At 27.9% G+C, this 20,331-nt stretch overlaps 2 protein-coding genes across 5 annotated transcripts in view; one reads left to right on the top strand and one right to left on the bottom strand.

Moving 5' to 3' along the window:
* The window catches only part of LOC132942526 (sodium-independent sulfate anion transporter), a 30,603-nt gene that overhangs the window by 9,656 nt on the left and 616 nt on the right, over positions 1-20,331 (top strand). For both annotated transcript variants that reach the window (XM_061011028.1, XM_061011029.1), the window contains exons 2-11: positions 7,636-7,865; positions 10,291-10,486; positions 14,082-14,302; positions 14,377-14,554; positions 15,994-16,158; positions 16,276-16,437; positions 16,508-16,648; positions 18,694-18,839; positions 18,983-19,156; positions 19,976-20,129. In XM_061011028.1, the coding sequence (XP_060867011.1) occupies positions 7,656-7,865; positions 10,291-10,486; positions 14,082-14,302; positions 14,377-14,554; positions 15,994-16,158; positions 16,276-16,437; positions 16,508-16,648; positions 18,694-18,839; positions 18,983-19,156; positions 19,976-20,129 (1,747 nt within the window). In that variant the 5' untranslated portion in view covers positions 7,636-7,655. The remainder of the gene's footprint in view (positions 1-7,635; positions 7,866-10,290; positions 10,487-14,081; positions 14,303-14,376; positions 14,555-15,993; positions 16,159-16,275; positions 16,438-16,507; positions 16,649-18,693; positions 18,840-18,982; positions 19,157-19,975; positions 20,130-20,331) is intronic.
* On the bottom strand, positions 10,481-13,370 carry LOC132942527 (cytochrome P450 6j1-like). Of its 3 annotated transcripts, XM_061011033.1 has the most exons (7): positions 13,220-13,339; positions 12,799-13,019; positions 12,430-12,711; positions 11,911-12,298; positions 11,173-11,400; positions 10,854-11,105; positions 10,481-10,784 (listed from the first exon to the last, which is right to left on the bottom strand). In XM_061011033.1, the coding sequence occupies exons 2-7, from the start codon at positions 12,982-12,984 to the stop codon at positions 10,615-10,617; spliced, it is 1,506 nt and encodes a 501-aa protein (XP_060867016.1). In that variant the 5' UTR covers positions 12,985-13,019; positions 13,220-13,339; the 3' UTR covers positions 10,481-10,614. The 3 variants fall into 3 exon arrangements, with proteins under 3 accessions (XP_060867016.1, XP_060867015.1, XP_060867014.1); XM_061011032.1 differs by having other exon boundaries at positions 12,430-12,962; positions 13,220-13,370; XM_061011031.1 differs by having other exon boundaries at positions 12,430-13,019; positions 13,220-13,337.

The raw sequence follows: 20,331 nt of genomic DNA, 5'->3' as shown, positions 1-20,331 counted from the left end.
ATCATTAAAAATGTAGTCTCCACGCTTAATTGTTTATCGTGTGCAATAGTTTATCATTGATGTTAAATTTAAGTTTTAACACATCCATTATAGTGACCTATACTCAAAAGCGAGATACATTGCTACAGATACGATACTACCATAGGTACAGCAGAGCGACTTCCCGGGTTTTCCATGTAAAGGTGCTGAGTGAATTAAACATTTTTAGGTGTACCTACAACCTACCTACAGTTGTAGTACCAATCTATATATTTCATATACAATATTGTAAATTTTACGCTCAAGCGTGTTCATCGTAAGCAATTTCTTATGATTAAATTAATTAATTTTATGTCACTGCTTACAACAACTGAATACCACAGGGCACATACCACAGTTATTTAAATTTTTAATTAATATTTATCACAGTGGTCGTGTGTGGGTATTATGGTAAACCCCATTTAAGTGATCTGTCTGGTTTCATCAATATCATGATTTTTGTATTAGATTTACGAGTAAACATATTTGTAACTAATTTATGTTAAATTAAAAATAAATGGAAGTTTGTGTTTTTTTTTTAAATTTAATCATTTGTGAATTGTATTTATTGTTTGTATTATTATTTATTAAGTCATGTCGAGAACAAAGATATCAATTTAATATGTTTAATATGGTGCTGATTTGTACATTCTTATCATGGTATTAATAATAAATAATAATGTTAGTTTCAGGTAACATTTTAAATTATAGTAGGTAGTCTTTTATCTGCTTCGAGGGATTTTATGTTTTGTTTTTTGTTGCGTTGTAAATATATATACTTTTTAATGCTTATGAAGTTCTTAATAATATTCACACCAGAATTTTTTTTTTACTAGTGTGCATTATGTACATAAATTCCCTAATATCCACTCCAAACGAGTAATATTATTACATATTACAATATCTTTACTTAAAAGTAATTATTATAAATCATAATAATAGATAAACTCTGTGTTCGCGGGGAATAGTGACGAACTATTCAAAATGTTCTAATAACTTATAAATTAAAACATAGACTATCTTTTTTAGTATAGGTACCTAATATAAATATTAAATCATCGTTGTATACAATCTAAATGTAAATACCTATAATATTTTTTTTCAATCAATTTTAATTAAAATTGGATCTCAAGGGAGTGATACTGTAATATATTAGTACCAATAATACAATAAACGTTTTATCGTTGGATTTTTTTTCGTGAGGTAGCTAAGACTCGTAAGACGTAGGTCGTAAGTCTAGAACCTACTATTGTATGATAATATTATATGATTATTGTATCTAGATTCTAGATAATATACTACACACACCATTATTATACCCACATATAATGTATAATATTAGTTTGCTCATTATTTTATAGTTAGGTCCTATTGATCTACGCATGAACACTTTTATGCTTAATATAGTCATTTTAATATTATTATGTACCTATAGGTGCGACATTTTTTTTTTTCAGCGTCAGGTATTTGTTTAATATAGGTACAGCGTACAAAGAAATTATGCTTATCGTATTTTAGTACTTCGTGGACACATTTTTCACGACTTCTAGTAAACATTAAATTACACATTTAAAGTAACCTTCTAAATTTCCGGTACTACTATAGTTTTGGGAATTCAATAAAATTATATCACCGTTAACCATAAGTCATATATTTATTAATTTAAATACTCTATTGTTTATTATGTGTACCTATAAGTTATAAGAAACAATTAAATAAATACGATTTTAGTCATTATATTATGGTCTTAAAACTCGTTTATAAAATATATTATATGAGCTTTCTCTATATCTTATACACTTAATCTTATCGTTTAGACAGCTTTCACAGTCCCATGTTACTTAAATATGGCCAACAAAGTAAGGTAAATCTTTCAAGGACGTCTGTTTATAAAAATAATCCTTAAACGTATTTAATGTTGGGGGTATTTTAAATAATTTTAAATGATTGGGGCAGGGCCTAAAATACATCTGATTTCAGGGGACACACTTATTAATTTAACAATTACTTTTGGGCTTTGACAGATTTCTATAGCAAAAAAACCTGTGGGTGTTGGAACACCCAAAATCCCCCCTCTTTTATATACCACTTACCCTGTACGTGAGTGAGTGAGGTAACTTTCATAAATATTTTAAATCACTAAAATCAGTAAAAGCCTATTCTAAGCCTTGTTTGTAGTAAATTGGGAAATATGTAAATAAGTATATAGGTTACCATCATCAATTAGAATATAATTAATGTAACGAAATAGTTTATAAGAATATTCAAGGTATTTTAAAAAACAAATTTGATTATGTTTAGAAAAATAATAATATTGGGCTTGTTAGTTAAAGAAACTGTTATAATATAATATTATATGTATATTATTATGTATGTAGAACCTTTTAGTTATATTTATAAAAACAAGACAAAATAACTAGCTAATTCTTTAAAATCCAATTTATGATTATAATAATCTGTGTTTTTTTAAAAAAATATTTTAACATATTTTAGACTTTAAATAATTAACAATACATATTTATAATATATTATAGTATACCTAATTATATAATATTATGACAATATGCTATAATTTACAATGCTCTAACTAGTTAACATTTTAGTACCTAGGTTACAATAAACAATATTGTATTTCAATAGACACAACATAGAATAATTTTAAATATTTTATGTACTCGAATGTTTAGTTGTTGAATATTAAGACAGGTACCTACTTACTTTGTATTGAACCATTATCATTTCTTCTTTTTTTTTATAACAAACTTGTCCAAAGTATAGAAATAAAATAAGTAATTAATTAAAGTTAACAGAATAGGTAACTATTAAATTAAAATATTAAATGATTAATGTTTGTTATTTCTACAAAACTAAAAACACGTCATAAAACTTGGGACACACATTTGTCAATCAGGGGAGTAGGGGACACAAAGTGTGTCAGGGGACACAGTATTTTACCCACTGGATTGGGGATAGGTATTATTATTTATCATAGCATTTGAAATATGCTTATAATTTCATTATTATTATGTCGAAATTCAGCAGTGTTGAAAAAATTCGTTTATGTATGGTGTATGCACATATTATATTGAATAAAACACTCGTTCAATTTTAATAATGCAGTTAGTTATTTTCAACTATAAAATCATACATTTAAATTTAATTTTATCACAAAATATATTAAGTGATTCAATATTTAATAATATTAAATTTGTAATGTACATAAACGTCAACAAACCTATTGTATATTATGTAAAATATTAATTTTATTATTTAGATATATTTAACACTATAGTATATATTTCCTAGGTACTATATTGATCTAAACATCACAGCTCTAACAATTTATTTGTCAAAGTAATATTAATAAGAATTATTCGTTTGAAATAAAATGCATGGGAATAATCTGATATCGAGCTCTTTAATATGAAATTGAAAATTAAAATAATTAAAATCACTTTGTTTAAAAAAAAAAAAGGTGCATAGAATTATGCTGATCGAGTGTTAAAATATTTTAAGATTAAATTAGTTTTATAATAAGTAATACAGCTTTGTCGATATAGCTTTCTTCGTAAATTAAATTGTTGTATAAACCAAATCATATAGCAATGATTAACCTTAGGTATATTGCTTGTGCGTTAAACTGTAAATGAATCCATCACAGCTATACATTATTATTAGCATAGCATTTAAATAGCTCACCATACATTTTTTGCGTAGCAGTGTAGAACTTTCAAAAGCAAACATTTATTGTCAGCATCACTTGAATACACGAGTCGTATGTTTAACAATGTATCACACTAATATCTAATGATATTTATTTATAGCCTATAACTTATAAGTACCAATTTCAATTGAGATATTAAATATACAAGTTTAATATTTTACATACTGTTTGTAGTATTTTAATTCAATTTAATATTTATTAAATTTTTATATGATATTATATGCTTATTTACAATCTATACATAGGTGTATAGGTGTATACAATAAGTAAATTTGACGATTTTTATATAACCATCATATCGCAATAAATAATATGATTCGACTGTTTTGACTCATTCTTAATTAAATTGAATATTGATTTTTAAGAACCTTAAATACAGAAAAAATATGTTTATTTCAATACCATTTAAGGTAAAATATGCGTGATTAAAATATATATTATGTAAATAATAGAAAATGGTTATCACAAATAAGTGACAATAATATGATGTTTAATTATGATTGATGAAATATCATCCTATGACATTATATAAAAATATTAATAATTTGTATTTTGATACACTTAATCAGCTTGGGAAATAAAAATCTAATTATAATAATTGTGTTATTAGTTATAACTGTTGTGCTATTATATTTGTATGTGCAAACAGAAACATGGGTTGTTTTCAACGATAATTGATCATATTAGTGAATGTTATACAAACGTATAATATGAATTGACTTTTGTTTTATTTAATTAAAAAACTATTTTATACTATTACAATTACTAAATTAATTACAATACGAAAATATTTAAAAAAAAATTATAGTTACCTACTCGAGTTAAAATATAGTGCTTCACAATTATTGTAGATAGGTAGTCGAAAATAGTTCAACTAAAACCAGTGTGCTATATTTCTCAATGTATTACCACTACTCGATCACAACTCTTACTGAAAATACAGGAAAAATCAAAAAATTACTTATCTCTTGTGTCATTGTGACAAATATATAATTTATAGCAGTTTTAAATGTAACTTTTATATCACTCATCCTAACTAAACATAATATGTCCTAACTAATAAAAAAAATCCTTATATAAAACCCATACATTCACTCGCGATTTAAAAATAATTTACACTTTGAAAGTTTAAATTAATTACATACATCTCGTCTTGGATTATAAATTATAATATAGCTACTAACTACAGCAGTTATTAAATTATATAATGAAACGGTTCGCTGGTCCTGCCGATGTCGCAACTGCAACTCATGAGTACCTAATGCTTTGTTACTAGGGATACAGTTAGTTCTTGCCTTATTGGCCAATTTAACAATGAACAGAAAACCATACAAGATAACTCATACATTAAGTTATTTCGGAACCTTGAGATCTGAATACCACCTATATAGGTAACTATGCATAATAACGTCGAGCACACACGACACATACAATAATGTCACAATTTCTTCTGTGGTTACAGGACCGCTGTGGTACCAATATCGATTTCACAACAGTGTTTCCGTACGTGTAACCGATCATTTATTTGTTATCTCGATCGATATTTTTTTTGTTTGTGCCATCAACTTCGTTTGTTAATATTATGAATTTGGTTTTTGTTTTTACGATAAAGCAAGGTCGGAGTACCTGTACAACAATACTCACGTGACGAGAAAGAATATCTTATACTATACAAGTGTACATAATAATATTGAATGGCAACAAGTTGTTCACAGTATGTTCCATACAAAGTGTGGATTTGATCATTCATTATTAACATTCACGCAGATGACAGATACCTACCTACCTACATACCTATAACCCGTTCCTCAATATATGTGTTGATGTATTATGTACACCGATTTATATGATAGGTGCGACGTTGACATGACAGTTGCTTCACATTTTCGTTGTTCAGTTGTTGTAATATGTTTTCTTTTTTTGAGACACATATTATATCAGAACTAACTGGTTTTAAAATTTGGCATACAATATAGGTCTTTAAAAAAGAGATTAGTCGTAATGGCCATAACTTGATGCTTTAACGGATCCTACCATTAATCTACTATTTTCAATTAAATCTTGGAATTTTTAAAAGTCAATTTAATTTAAGATATTTCATATATCATGTGTCATTAGTTTTGTTTCTTTAGACCATGAGGGATTATGAGTGGAGTAGGTAACTAGAAAGAGAACTTTTGGTTTTATAATAATAATAATGTAGTCATGACTTAATAAATTTTAAGTCCCTGGTGATCGACATCCAGGAGAATTTAGATCTTTAAGAAAAGATTTGTTTAATGAGTAAAAAAAAAAGGTCTCCAAAGAACAATTTTATTATTTATTGTTTCTTCGTAATAATAATAATAATAATAATAATAATAATGTAATATTTTCATAATACACGAGAAAAAGTAAAAAAAAAAATTTTATTATTTAATGTGATAACTGGCATTGGTTTTCTGCAAGTTATGAGAATTCTGGTAAATAATTAGAAACAACTGATCGTAAACTTGAATCGAAATTGAGGGGTGACATTCCAAAACGTACTATTGCCATAAAGTTGATTTTCCAGGAAGAGCAGTTTTGTTTCTGTTAAATATTATCTCCTATAGTGATACTGTGTAAATAAGTACATTTTGGAACGTTTTTGGACATATTTTATGAACAGATTTTTTCATGGAATAGATGATTAAAGTTTAATTCTGATAGCGCCAATCGACTTCCCGCCTTTTTTTCTATAAGAATCGATGCGTATCTCGATTTTGTATATTTTGGCAATAGTACGTTTTGGAATGTCACCCCTCAATATTACTGTTTGTAATTATTGACCGATATTAATTGTTCTTTAAGTTAAATACACGTAAATGTTGACTTGTATAACCAAGTTGAACCAAAAAATGAAGTTATACAAAGGGCAATGCTTCGTAGATTTGGGTATTTTTGAGTACTTGCGTGTTTCCAAAACTCCGAGGTAATCTTAAGTATTGAATCATTCTGTAACGTTATTATTTCCATTTCCAAAACTGTTTTATCAAGATCAAACAAATTTGCAATTTCATTCGCTCGTGACTGAACATCCCCAGAAAATGGATTTGATATAAACTGCGCAACTGGCCAAGTATTTTAAAGTCGTCGAATTCCTAAATTACTATATTATAGCAATCCACATTATTCAATTATTTATTACGCGATCGACCGATAATGGTAAAATTGATTTTTATAACGATCGACCTATATATTCCTAGAAAGATCGACCAGTCTGGTTGGTGACCCCTGTTATAGTATATACTATATATACAGTGGCGCTGAAATTTTTAAAATGTGGTCGGGTAATTTCAAGACTTTGCAGCGGCCTCTATATCTTAATGATTTAATATAGAGGTACCCTAATATACATTTATTCATAATCATGGCTTAAATATACTCATGCTCATAATAAAGTTATGATGTAAATAAAATGTAAAAAAAAAGGTTTTCCATGTACTTCGGTGCCACTGAGTATATATATATATTGTGATTTAGACAATATTAAATATCCATACGCGGTGCCTTTACGTAGTACCTTAGTGTATTATAAATTATAACTTATTAGAAACACTCAAGTAGGTAGGTAGTTGATTATATTATAGTATAAAATATAATCTTAAAATAATAAACGAGGTATAAAATTGTATTTATGGTATGTGAAAGACTGTGGAGTGTAAAATACCTATCTAGATTTAATTATTAATAAATATGTGTACCTTAACGAACTTTCATTGTGTTTCACCTTTTATATACAAAATAGAGGACAATGACAAAAATAAAAATATTAAATGGCGTTAATATTTAATACGAAAATATATTATATGTATATTGTATATTGTAATGTGAAATTGTGGACAATTCAACAATATTATTTTTATTTGCAGATATTTAGACTACAATCGCCATGTCGGAATACAACGGCGAAGCCAAGTACCGACCGAAACGGTATCAGTCTATTGGCAAGTTGTTCAAAAAACGTGTGCCGATCGTTTCTTGGCTACCCAAGTACGATGCAGATCAAGCTGTCAGTGACTTAGTCGCCGGGGTCACTGTTGGACTAACAGTCATGCCACAAGGGCTGGCGTATGCTACGCTCGCTGGTCTAGAACCGCAGGTAAGTCAAACTTAAACCGGTGGTGGATTGAGTTAAAAATGTATATATGATTATGCTGATTTAAAATACAGTAGTACAAATGAAAATATTGAAGTATATTATTATTTACACAACAATAGTACTTGTTTGATAAAACAGAATTTTTTGATAATGTCAATGATATAGTATATACTCGCTAAATTTGTAGAAGGCGCATTTCACGAGATTTATTTGCTTTTTTAGTTAATTAATTTGTTTTCTTTGTTTAAGGGGGGAGTCATTTAATGAACTACATGGCATACCATTTAATTGTTATAACTTTTTAAGCGAGTATAATGAAAAAAATAGCGCGGTGAGGTTTTTTATGACAATGTTTAAGCGATTTGAGAGTGAATTTATTATGTAACATAAAACGAATAACTTGAATTTTTTTGTTTTTATGTCAGTGGAAAATGTCTAGGTTTTAACTTCAGAGTGATAATGTTCACAAGAGGCAATGTCCGCTATTCATTTAAAGCGCATGATCTGTCGTTATTTAAATGTTATCGAAAATATGTATAGGTTTAACTACTTCAGTTTAACTTTTTTTGACCACATTGAAAAAACATAAGATAAGCTTTCACAATATTATAATACTATAGTCTATATTCCTATCATAAAATACCCAAGTATTTAATATTTTAAGTATTGTCCTAATTTTGTTTGTATTATATTTCAAAAGTACAAGTGACAATTTTTTTATTGCTATGATTTAGTTTTGGTGAAAAACAAACAAGTTAGGAAAGCTCACTGGGCGAACGTGCTAAATTCTAAACGTATTTTAATACAACGAAATAAATTATAATTCCATACACGATTTATGTACCTGCAGTAACTACAGTCAATAAATAAATAAAAATCAACAATATATATTAACAATCGTACTAAATGTACTGGTAAGTAGGTAACGGGTGGGCGGACGGATACAACGGTGAACGGGAACATAAGGTGTTATAACTTGTCAACATATGTTTAGAAACCCAAAAATAAACACATTTTGATTAAAATTAGTTTTTTTTATGACATATTTAAGCGCACATTTGAGTGTGTTGGAGTGTTATTATCTATTCATATTTTTAGCTCATAAAATGACTAGGAAGTAACTTAAAATAATGTTTGATACAGATAGTCATTTATGGTAGGTAAAATAAATTGCTGAAAATGTTAAATGTATGTATAGGTATATACAATTTTATATGTATTCATTCTTTGAATAAATATATACCACTTTTTTAGTGTGCTAAATTAAAACAACTACCTTTGTAAGTACTATAAAATATTCCATATTTTTTTTTAAATGACATTCTAAATTTATATTTATTTAATGTAATAAACTCCTAACTAATGTATCAATAAAAAAAAAAAATCATATTTGCTTATTAATAATTAATAATTTCATACACTAACCAGTTGCCGGAAGTATGAAAATATCTGATATGACCTAAACAACATACCACAACCACCTCCACATGGCCTCAGCTCCGGAAAACAATAAAGAAGCCAAAATAATTGATTTTTAAAATAGCTAATTTATAAAATATAAAGTAGGTCGAAATAAAAAAATAAATAAAAAAAATATATATATAAATAATATTTATGGTCAGATTGTCTTCCACCTAATGTAATATGTTGGCGATAATGATCCCGGAAGTCGCAGCGTAAAAAATTGTGTTGTGCGCGATATCTGTGAAGTTTGTGCATACTATGGCTTTGCTCATTTTACTATATTATTATATTCATAATTTTAAATAATTCGCATTTATTTTGATTAATCTAGTTAACTGTAGCCTATTGAGTGGATTAATAGCTTAATATGTACTTGAGCCATGAATTTCTTATTGTGTGCATTGCGCAGACGGCATTCACAGTAGTATTTTTGAATTAAATTAAATGTATTTTAGAAAATATCTGTTAATTATAAATTGTTAACGAATCTATAAATTATAATTATTATTGGAGCTCTATCGAACTAATTATGTATGGTAATATCAAAAGATTAAAATAGTCTTACAACAATGTAGTATAAATGTTTTTGATTATTATTTTAATTGTATGCGTATATTTTTGGTTAATGTAGTTTAACAATAATGTTTATACATTATAATTTATAATATAATATAATATAATATAATATAATATAAGGGGCCTGGTGTGGCGCGGTAGTTGGTCGCAGTCACTAATATGTGCTGCGGTCCAAGCATCGTCCGGCGTCTCTAGCTCCCGGATGGGTGACCACCCAGGTTTTTAGCGACGAATCCTCGGCTTACATATAAACGTGTGGCTGAAAACCCTAACCGTAACCCCCCACAAAATGCTAATGGCCATAGTTGCTAATGCTCGAAAAACTAATATAAAAATATATATATATATATAATATACTATTAATATGTGTATATTTTTTTTACAGTATGGTTTGTATTCTGCGTTTGCTGGATGCATTGTTTATACAGTATTTGGTAGTTGTAAGGACATTACCATTGGACCTACAGCATTAATGTCACTTATGACTTACCAACAAGTGGTCAATAGAAACGCAGACTATGCAGTATTATTATGTTTTTTGTCTGGTATCTTACAGTTCATTATGGGATCACTTAAACTAGGTACGTAATAATTAAAAATAATTAGGACAATAATTATGTTAATTCATATAAATTTTAAATCAATCAGTAAAATCATATCATAATCATACTAAATATACCTAGTTATTTTGGGAAACCTGGTTTACTTGTTAGTTTTTTCTCTTTGTAATATGAAGAAACATACCACCATCAGGGTTTGCTGGTATAGTTTTTGGATTCATTTTTATCGGCAATTTCATACTTTTAGACAATGAAATGTTATAAGTTGATAATATTCTAAACAGTGCCACTTTTACTTGCATCATTCCAAATCGCATACCTAGACAAGGTAATAAAATATTTTCATTGGTATTCGCTTATCAGCAATAATAGTTTAATAATAATTTACCAATGCATAATCTAGGACCAGCGCCAAATGGTAAGTATGCGTATTGTGGTCTATTGCGTTTTTCTTCTTCTGTAAATCTTTCCGGAATGAATTTTTCCGGTTCTGGCCAATATTCTGGATCGTTATGGATACCATACACTGGTATGACCACCTGGAGCCCTTTTTCAAGTGTGAAATCTGAGTTGGGTAACTTGTATGGTTTTACTGCCTTCCTGGTCAAATTAGGCACTGGTGGATACTTCCGCAAGGCTTCTATACATTTAAATTTGCAAAAAAATGTTTTATTTTAATATTTATGTAATTTACTTTTTATACTAACCAGATACAATCATATCTAAATAAGGCATTTCTTGCAATATTTCATATGTTAATTTCCCATCGTATTTACTAAGCACTGAATCAATTTCATCTTGAGCTCTCATCTGTACGTCCAGGTTCTGGGCAAGTTCAAAAAATGTGAATGTTAACGTAACCGATGAAGTTTCATAGCCTCCAATAAACCATACAAAACATTGTGCCGCCAAAACATCCATAGTAAATTTAAAATCTGAAATACAGTGAAACTTCTATATTACGAAGTGGAACATAAAAAAAATTCGTATTATAGAGAATTTCGTTAGATAGAATTGAATAAATTTGGTTCTTAAAAATATTTCGTTAAACAGAAAATGGAAAATGTTCTTAAATTGAAGTTCGTTGTATAGAAGTTTCACTGTATTTTACTATGGTATCAAGTTCTAGATAAATCAGCCTTTTTTCATATAACATTCTGTAATCAGTGGCGTAGTGATAATATATTTTGACACATATTATGCAACATTTAGGTATCAGCAGTGTCGGCTTGTGTCAAAACAACATGAAAGATTGACTTTATTTTACTATTATTATTTAGATATTAGGTATACTTATTAGGTAAATGATTAATAAAATTGGATGTTCAAAAGGCGGGTGTAGCGGGAAAAGACCCACACGATAATACGATTGTAAAAACGTACCTAAAATCACATAATTAATTCCTAATCACGCCACTGAGATAAACTAAAAAATAAATAGGTACCTTCTTTTCCGTCATTTTCGTCAAATATTGATCTACTGTCTTCCTCAGAAGCTAAATTTTGGCCTCGTTTAATTTTCATTAGTAAGTCCAGAAAGTCATTTCGTTGTATACCGTTCTCTTCCCTATATTTGACTGTATCATTTACTACATTATAGAAAAAATCGGCATATTCTTTTTTGATACTTCGTACTTTTAGTAAGCCAATTAAACTTGGAGCCAGTGCATTCAGCGCATTTCTAATGATAGTTTCAAGACTAGTCGAAAATAGCATTCGGCCAACTCTCCGAAATTCTGCATCAGGATTTGTCAACGAATTGGTTTCGAATCCAAATGCCACAATACTAATGACATCGGTTGAAAATCGAGCTAATAATTCTTTAAATTCTACCTGCAATTATTTTAAAACCTGTACATTTAAAATGGTAACAAATTACAAAACCCTTTGAAAACCACTGTGTTATTACTTATTAGTTATGTTTAAATGTAAAATATTATATAGGTACTGTATAAATAGTTTACTTGTTCACCGATCACTGCTGATTCCTCAAGAACGCTGACCATTTCTTGAGCTCGACCGTCTATGAGATCAATCATGTTCTTTATTTTTCCAATAGTAAATGCTGGTGTCAATTTATTCCTTAAGACTTTCCATCTATGGCCTTCCAGTGTTAATAAATTACCAGTAAGCGGTTCCAGCTTATCGTCGAATACTATTCCTCGGTTGGGAAACGTTGAAAATTCTTTTGTAAACACGTCTTTAATAATATTTAAATCTCGAAGCATTAGCTTCGGCTTTTGGAACTGATAGAACCCAACAAACTTGTATCCATTAGTATTGTAATATATGTTAGCATAATGTTTGCCTACCCATGTTTTCATTTTTGTTACCTCCTTAGTATGTCCGTATATAATGTGAGGTTTTAACGGGACAGGGCATCCTTGACGTTGCCAGAACGTATAACGATATCTTAGGTAAAAATAAAATGTTGTAGAAATTATAATGCCATAAGCCACCAGATTTAGTAGCGAACTATCGAAAAAAACCATATCTCCTGTTAATGAAACAATCACCATTATTATAGATAGTTTGTGTTATATTGTTTTCATTCCTAAAAATAAATAAGATATAAGTGTATAAATTAATGTCATACTTAACCAACTTTAACGTATTGTAGTACATTTGTTTTCATACAAATTAATTAACCATAATATATTATATCTAAGTTAAGTTATTAAGATTTTAAATGATTGATATCTAAACATAATTGTAACATTGCAAATTATATACTTAATATTAATAGTATTTTACCTCTTTATAATCTCAACAATTCTTTAGTTTTCGGCTGGTTAATCTGACAGTTGCTCAAACATAACACGCACATTTGTGTTTTTAACGTATGTAACTATTATTCATCTAGTACCTAACTTAACAGACTGTTAGGTACAAGATGTAGCAAGTTAATACTTGCATAATCAATTTTTTTTTATTTCGTTATGGCGTTGTATAATACTTTTAAATGATAATAAATAATAAATACTTCATAATACCAAACGTATATGTTTCAATTATAAAATAAATCTATTATTTTTTATAAGTGGAAAAGGTAGTTATATGTTCGTTTGAAGTAGTTGCGGTATGAATCGTAAACACATATATCCAGATGTTTTTTTTTTCGAATGATCCACGCTGATCAGTGACCTGCAAAGAGAACTGTGTGGAGCCGCAAAAAAAAACAACACTTACCTATCTATTCAGCAGAGTTATAATAATGATCATCATAATTATATTTTAATGAAGTACCTAATACTTAATCTATATTGATATTCCATACTAAGGCGTATACTCTTTTATTTATTTTTTATTTTGTTTTTGTTAACTTTTTTTACATAATATTCTTGCAAAATGTATGTGTGGCAATACAAATTAAAAAAAAAATTATATTTAAATTTAAATTTTGGTTATGCAAAAAGTAAGAATATAATATACCTCTATATATTTATAACCTAGATCATCATACAACAATTTTATAGATATTATGCGTATCAAAATATAACTAGTAATTATGATTTTTTTTTACATTTATAAATTTAGCTAAACTGTAAACATATTATTAGATATTTAATGCAGTTATGTCTTATTTAAATATATGCGTATAATTATTTTAATCTAGGCGTATTAATTGACTTCATTTCCATCCCGGTGACCGTTGGTTTTACATCAGCTACGTCTGTTATCATAGCAGTATCTCAATTAAAGGGTCTTCTTGGCTTGAAGTTTGAATCATCAAGCTTTTTAGATTGTCTGCTGAAAGTGTACCAGAATATTGGTAATTACCGCGCCAATGATACAATTCTAGGAGTTACTTCTATCATCATACTACTCATGCTTCGAGTAAATAACTTGCGTTCTATTCCTAGGTTAATACTATTTTGTAAATATAATCATAATTGTACTTTAATTTTTAGAAAGTGAAAGACATTCAATTATTAGGACCTAATGGTAAGCCATCCAACAAACAAAGAACAATTATGAAAGGGCTGTGGCTGCTCTCCATATCTAGAAATGCTTTAATTGTTGTTGCTTGTTCAATAATTTCATATTGGTGTTATAAACCAGATTCAGAACCTTACGTGACTTTAATCGGTAAGTAAGAAATTATAAATCTTATAGTCTACCAAAATGTTCTTTGATAAATAATATTTTAATTTGGTAGGTACCCACCGATAATAATTAAACTTTAATCTATAAATTAAGATTGTAATCATAAAATGTTCCTAATATTACCTTTTTCTATTATGAAAATAAAATTAGTTATATATATTTTCATAGTTAAGACTATTATGTTATTATTTATTGCAATTTACAATAGTAATTATGTTTTATACTGATTAATTGTATGCGGAGATTTTCAAGAACATGCATACCTATTTTAGATTTAACGTGAAGACATTTATTAAAAATATTTTATAATTTTGATGATTTATTATAATGATAAACCATTAAAATATTATGTATGCATACATTTGAAATTTTTTTAATTTCACTTTTCAAGCTAAAAATGATGGCATAATCAAGCATTGTAATATAATGTACATGATAGGTACTATTATCGTGTTTTCTTTAAGTATTATTGCCTTTAGACCTTGTGTTATAGGACTGCGTGATAATTTTTTTCTCCACAATAATCGAATAATCTGAGAGTAGTACGATTATTAGTTAAAATTACGAATAATCGAATAGTAATTGACTATTCGAATTACCGAATAATCGAATAATCGTACTGATACTACACAATAAATTACAGTGTCCTAATAATAGTTATATGAGTAATCTGCAAATAAATAATAGACTGGTTTAAAGACTTTATTCATAAAAACATAAAATAAACTAGTGCTACAAAAATTAACTGCCGTTTAGGTTAAGGGTCAAATCTTAAGCTATATGAAAATAAAATAATATTTAAAACGCTGGTTTAGTTATATAGCCCTTATTCATCGTTGAAAAAATAAGCTGGCTGGCATGTTCGTTAGTTAACGATGATCTATTATCGGTTAATACACAGCCCCCTTTACTAAAAATTGTTTTGCCTCAGTTTCAAATACAAACAAAAAACCATAATTTTCATAATAATTATGTCTACTTTTTATGTATTTTTTTTTGTTTTAATTATAATTAATAACCGATTAAACTATTCGATTAAGAGGACGCTGCACCCGCATGTGTTGTCTCCGTCCTACAAATGTACAACATAGCAAACACTGTTTTGCGCGGGAAAGAACCGAGAAGGCTACAGTCATATCTAAGAAACGAGATTTTCACCCCATAAAAAGGAGAACTTTGGTTGCGCAACGTTGTTTTTCTTTTTTTGATATCACTTATATGAAAAAAGTTCTTACTGTTTCATAAACCATAATCTATTGTTTGTGTTTTTACAACTTGAAAAACTTTTTTCATATGAATTATATGAAAAAAATAAAAACAATGTTGCACAGCCAAAGTTCTCCTTTTTAAGTGGTACAAATAATCGCACAGCCCTACTTTTGTATACTAAAATTTATTTTAATTTATGTTTATATTTAAAGGAAAAGTAAGATCTGGATTGCCACCGTTGAAACTTCCACCGTTTGGAACGGAAATAAATGGTACAGCTGTTAGCTTCATTAATATGTGTTGGGATCTCGGATCTTCCATTATATTAGTGCCAGTGATTGCTGTTCTTGGAAACGTCGCCATCGCCAAAGCATTCGGTAAAAAGTCATAATATGTTTTGTTATTTTTTAGAGATGTTCTGAAAAAAATTTCTATTACTGAGTATTACCTATACCTACAAGACACGTTTTAATTTCAAAACAATACTGTAATAGCTAGCGGAAACTCGGTTGACGCTACACAAGAACTCTATTGTTTGGGCGTTTGCAATTTACTGGGTTCGTTCGTTTCTTCGATGCCGGTCACGGGATCTTTTTCAAGAAGTGCAGTGAATCACGCTAGTGGCGTGCGAACTCCTATGGGTGGAATGTACACTGGTAAAAAGCTCATTAAAATGTAATATTATTCCAAAATTATTCATTAACAACACATTTTCGAACATTTCAGGTATACTCATTATTTTGTCATTGAGTTTATTGACGCCGTACTTTTTCTTCATACCCAAAGCAGCCCTAGCAGCAGTCATCATCAGTGCTGTTATTTTCATGATCGAATACGAGATCGTTAAACCCATGTGGAAATCAAGTCGTAAGTTGACATTATATAGTAATCTTTCGGTACTTATTTGTTATTGCCCTGCCACTTGACCACCGTACATTGTATCCAGACATTTATTGTGTAAAAAAACTTAAAAACAAAATAAATTAATAATAATATAATATTGTTTACAGTTATAATTGTAGCACAATTAATATAATAATTTATTAATAATATCATATAATTATAAGTGCTCCTAGATAAACTCAAAAAACTAAGAGATCCTTTAATTGACATTATTCTCGACCAGTGTCACTGCATATTTCACTTGTTTACTGAACGGTAAGTTTTTGTTAAACAACTTGACTGTCACTATTAAATTCAATACGGTGAATAAATCATTAAAATTAATTTTTTACGATATTTAAAAATAAAGTTTTTAAGATATAAGCTTGTAAGTTAAAGCTTTATATTTCTCTATAAATATATCACGTAGTTATTTGACTTAACAGAACGTAGCACATACAAAGATATGTCGATTATAAATTCCGACTTTTCAGATTTAAGAATGACGATTGCAATATATTTTCTTGACGCGGTGGCAGAGCGATAACAAGCACAATATGCATACCAATCTTTCATATAATAAAAAAAAATAAATACCTATGTGCAGCTATAGCTTCATTGTTATGAACCTATACCTACATGGATAAATATTTAAATATTTTATACATAATATTATGTAAAAGTAAATTATTGACGAATAATTAATACATTCAGAAAACAAATAAAATAAGCTTAATCATGTCTGTCATATATATGGTACCTACAGGGATACTATTATATTCTAAAGAATGCATACAAATATTGGTTCCTTTCTTTTAAACCAATAGTACTATAGTAGCTCATTGTTTGTTGTCACTCGTCATATTCATAATCATTCGTTTAAACCCTTTAAAACATTTATAAATTATCTATTTTCTCATATATATTATCATCTATAAATGATTCCCCTCATCTGTATAATTACGTAAAAACGTAAAATTATGTATGTTTAAGGGGATTGAATACCACTTTTAGTGGTTTGATTTAAAGAATGTAAAGATTTTTGATTTGGTAAAGAAGTTTGCTTTCCATCGATTGGATAATAAGTTCAATTTTTTTAATATTTTTTAATATAATCAATATCAAAAACTGAAAAATGTATAAAATTTAAAAATATTCCGAGCGATGCAAAGTAAACTTTTTTAAGCATTCAAGTATCTTTATTTTTTTTTATACTGGAAATACCTATACTTAAATATTGTTGTCAGGCGTATAGCTATTTCACGTTCATACATTTATTTTGGATATTTTTATCTAAGGACTAAGGTCTAAATTACATGTGTATGACGTGCAATGTGAATTGTGCGTGCATAATATGCAGTGGTGCAAGTCATATTAAAATTGCCTATAAGCAACTCCTTAAAAATGAACGGTATCGAATTCCCTTATACAATAATAATACATATATTAATATAATAATTAATTGTACGTTAATGTTTTGTAAATAATTTCGTAATTAGGTACGCAATAAATATTATTGATAATAATCTGGAATCTCTTTGATATTAGTAATTATTACTCTGTAAATCTATTTAAATTATTAAATTTTAAGTTTTATATTTAATATTATACTAAATTATCATTAAAATTGCCTATATACAGTGCCTTAAAAATGAGAGTCACATAATGTAATAATATATTAATATGCCATAGTAATTGAGTACATTAATTATGATTTATTTGAATTGAGTATAAATTGAATAGTATCGATTTATATTCAATAAAGTATGCTGTTATATTAATAATATATTTGTATTAAGAAACATTTAAAAACTTTAATTTACAATAATCTAAGCAATGACTGTGGATTTTTGTTTAAAATAAAAGTATAATCATTAAACCATCGGTTATAATTTATATTTTATTTGTTTTTTTTTGCAAAGTACCTAATAATCAAATACAATTATAATATGTATATTAAAGTAATCTAATAGATTAAAGTTAACTATTATGTGTATATTTAATAATATGTACTTATTCATAATGTTTAGGAAAAGACTTGATACCTACGTTTGCAACATTTGTTTTATGCCTGGGCATTGGTGTCGAACTTGGAATTTTAGTAGGTGTTGCCATAAATATCATGCTTCTACTTATACCATCGGCTAGACCATTTTTACACATTGAAATGAAAAAGGTATAATTTTAATTATTTTGAAGTTTTTTGAAATATTGATTTTTATATGAAAAATAAGTTTTTTCCTTGTTGTTGACCGACTACTACTTAAAACTATATGTGTCATACTTAATAAATAAATAATGGGCCTTTGACGATTGCAGTTAAGAACCGGCCTGGATTATTTACTTGTGACTCCAGAGAACAGTCTTTACTTTCCAGCTGTAGACTTTATGCGAGCCAAAACGGATCGAGCCGCTGTTAAAATGGGACAATCTAAACTTCCTGTTGTGGTTGATTGTAAACATATACTTGATGCAGATTTTACAGCTGCTAAAGTAAGAGTCAAAATAAAATAATACAGTACATTTTTGTTTATCTTCACCCTCATGTCAATTATCTATATCTACTACATAATAGTAGATACTACTGTACTAAACATTTAAATTCAGTACACATACTTAGAACCTAGTACATTTTTAAACAGTTTGAATAGGTAGGTATCCACTTACCTCTCGGTTATAATAAGTGTGGAATATGGATAACCAATACTTTACTGTATAATATTAGGGGGCTTAGCCACCCAACCAAAATAAATTATTCAATTATTTCCTAAAATATTAATAAACCTTTTAAAATTCAAAAGTAATTCTTATATTTTTTTTTTTGGAAAACTTTAAATTATTTTATATTGCCTATGATAAATATAGTAAATATCATTAGTTGTATCGCTGTATTTGTTTTTAAGGAAACAATTTATGTTGGTACATTGGTACGATTATTTTACATAATTTTACAGTACATACACTGAACCATAATATACAGACAGTAAATTATTATTGTGAAAAATTAAATTTGAGTAAATAAATATTTGTTTTTTTAGTATAATTTTTAAGTTTATATATATCAGAGTAGTGGGGCAACACCCTCATGGGTCACTTATTATGTAATATCAGGTGGGGCTACAGCCCCCTCCCAATATTTTAGCCTCTGTTGTGCCACCGATTACCATTAATACGTATGTATAGTGTACTTTGTGGCTTATACTTAAAGGTGTTCGGAACTTACATTGAATTTTAAAATAACATTTATATTATACTATGATAAATATTATTTATTTTATTATTTAAGATGTAATAATTTTTGTCATTATCTAGGGTATTGCTGGATTGATAATGGACTTCAAAAGGCGAAAACAGCCATTATGTTTTTATAATCCAAGAATAAGTGTATTAGCTGTATTACAGGGCGTGTGCGTGGATGAAATTGTTCACTGTTTCACGTATGACGAACTGGAACAAACTCTCAATGGTAATACCCAATTGGCATGATACAATTTTAATTTGAATTATATAGTAGATACTATATAAAAGAAATATAAAATACTTATTAGTAATTATCTATGTAATTAATATCATGTTTTTGAATGCATCAGACTTCAATATTTGTAAATAAAAAAAAAAAACTTCTATAATAAAAACAATTTACATAAATATAAATGGAATAGAAAAAT

The sequence above is a fragment of the Metopolophium dirhodum genome, chromosome 4 (genome assembly GCF_019925205.1).
Source record: "Metopolophium dirhodum isolate CAU chromosome 4, ASM1992520v1, whole genome shotgun sequence".
Taxonomy (NCBI): Eukaryota; Metazoa; Arthropoda; class Insecta; order Hemiptera; family Aphididae; genus Metopolophium; species Metopolophium dirhodum.
This window is presented reverse-complemented; position numbering and strand designations above follow the sequence as displayed.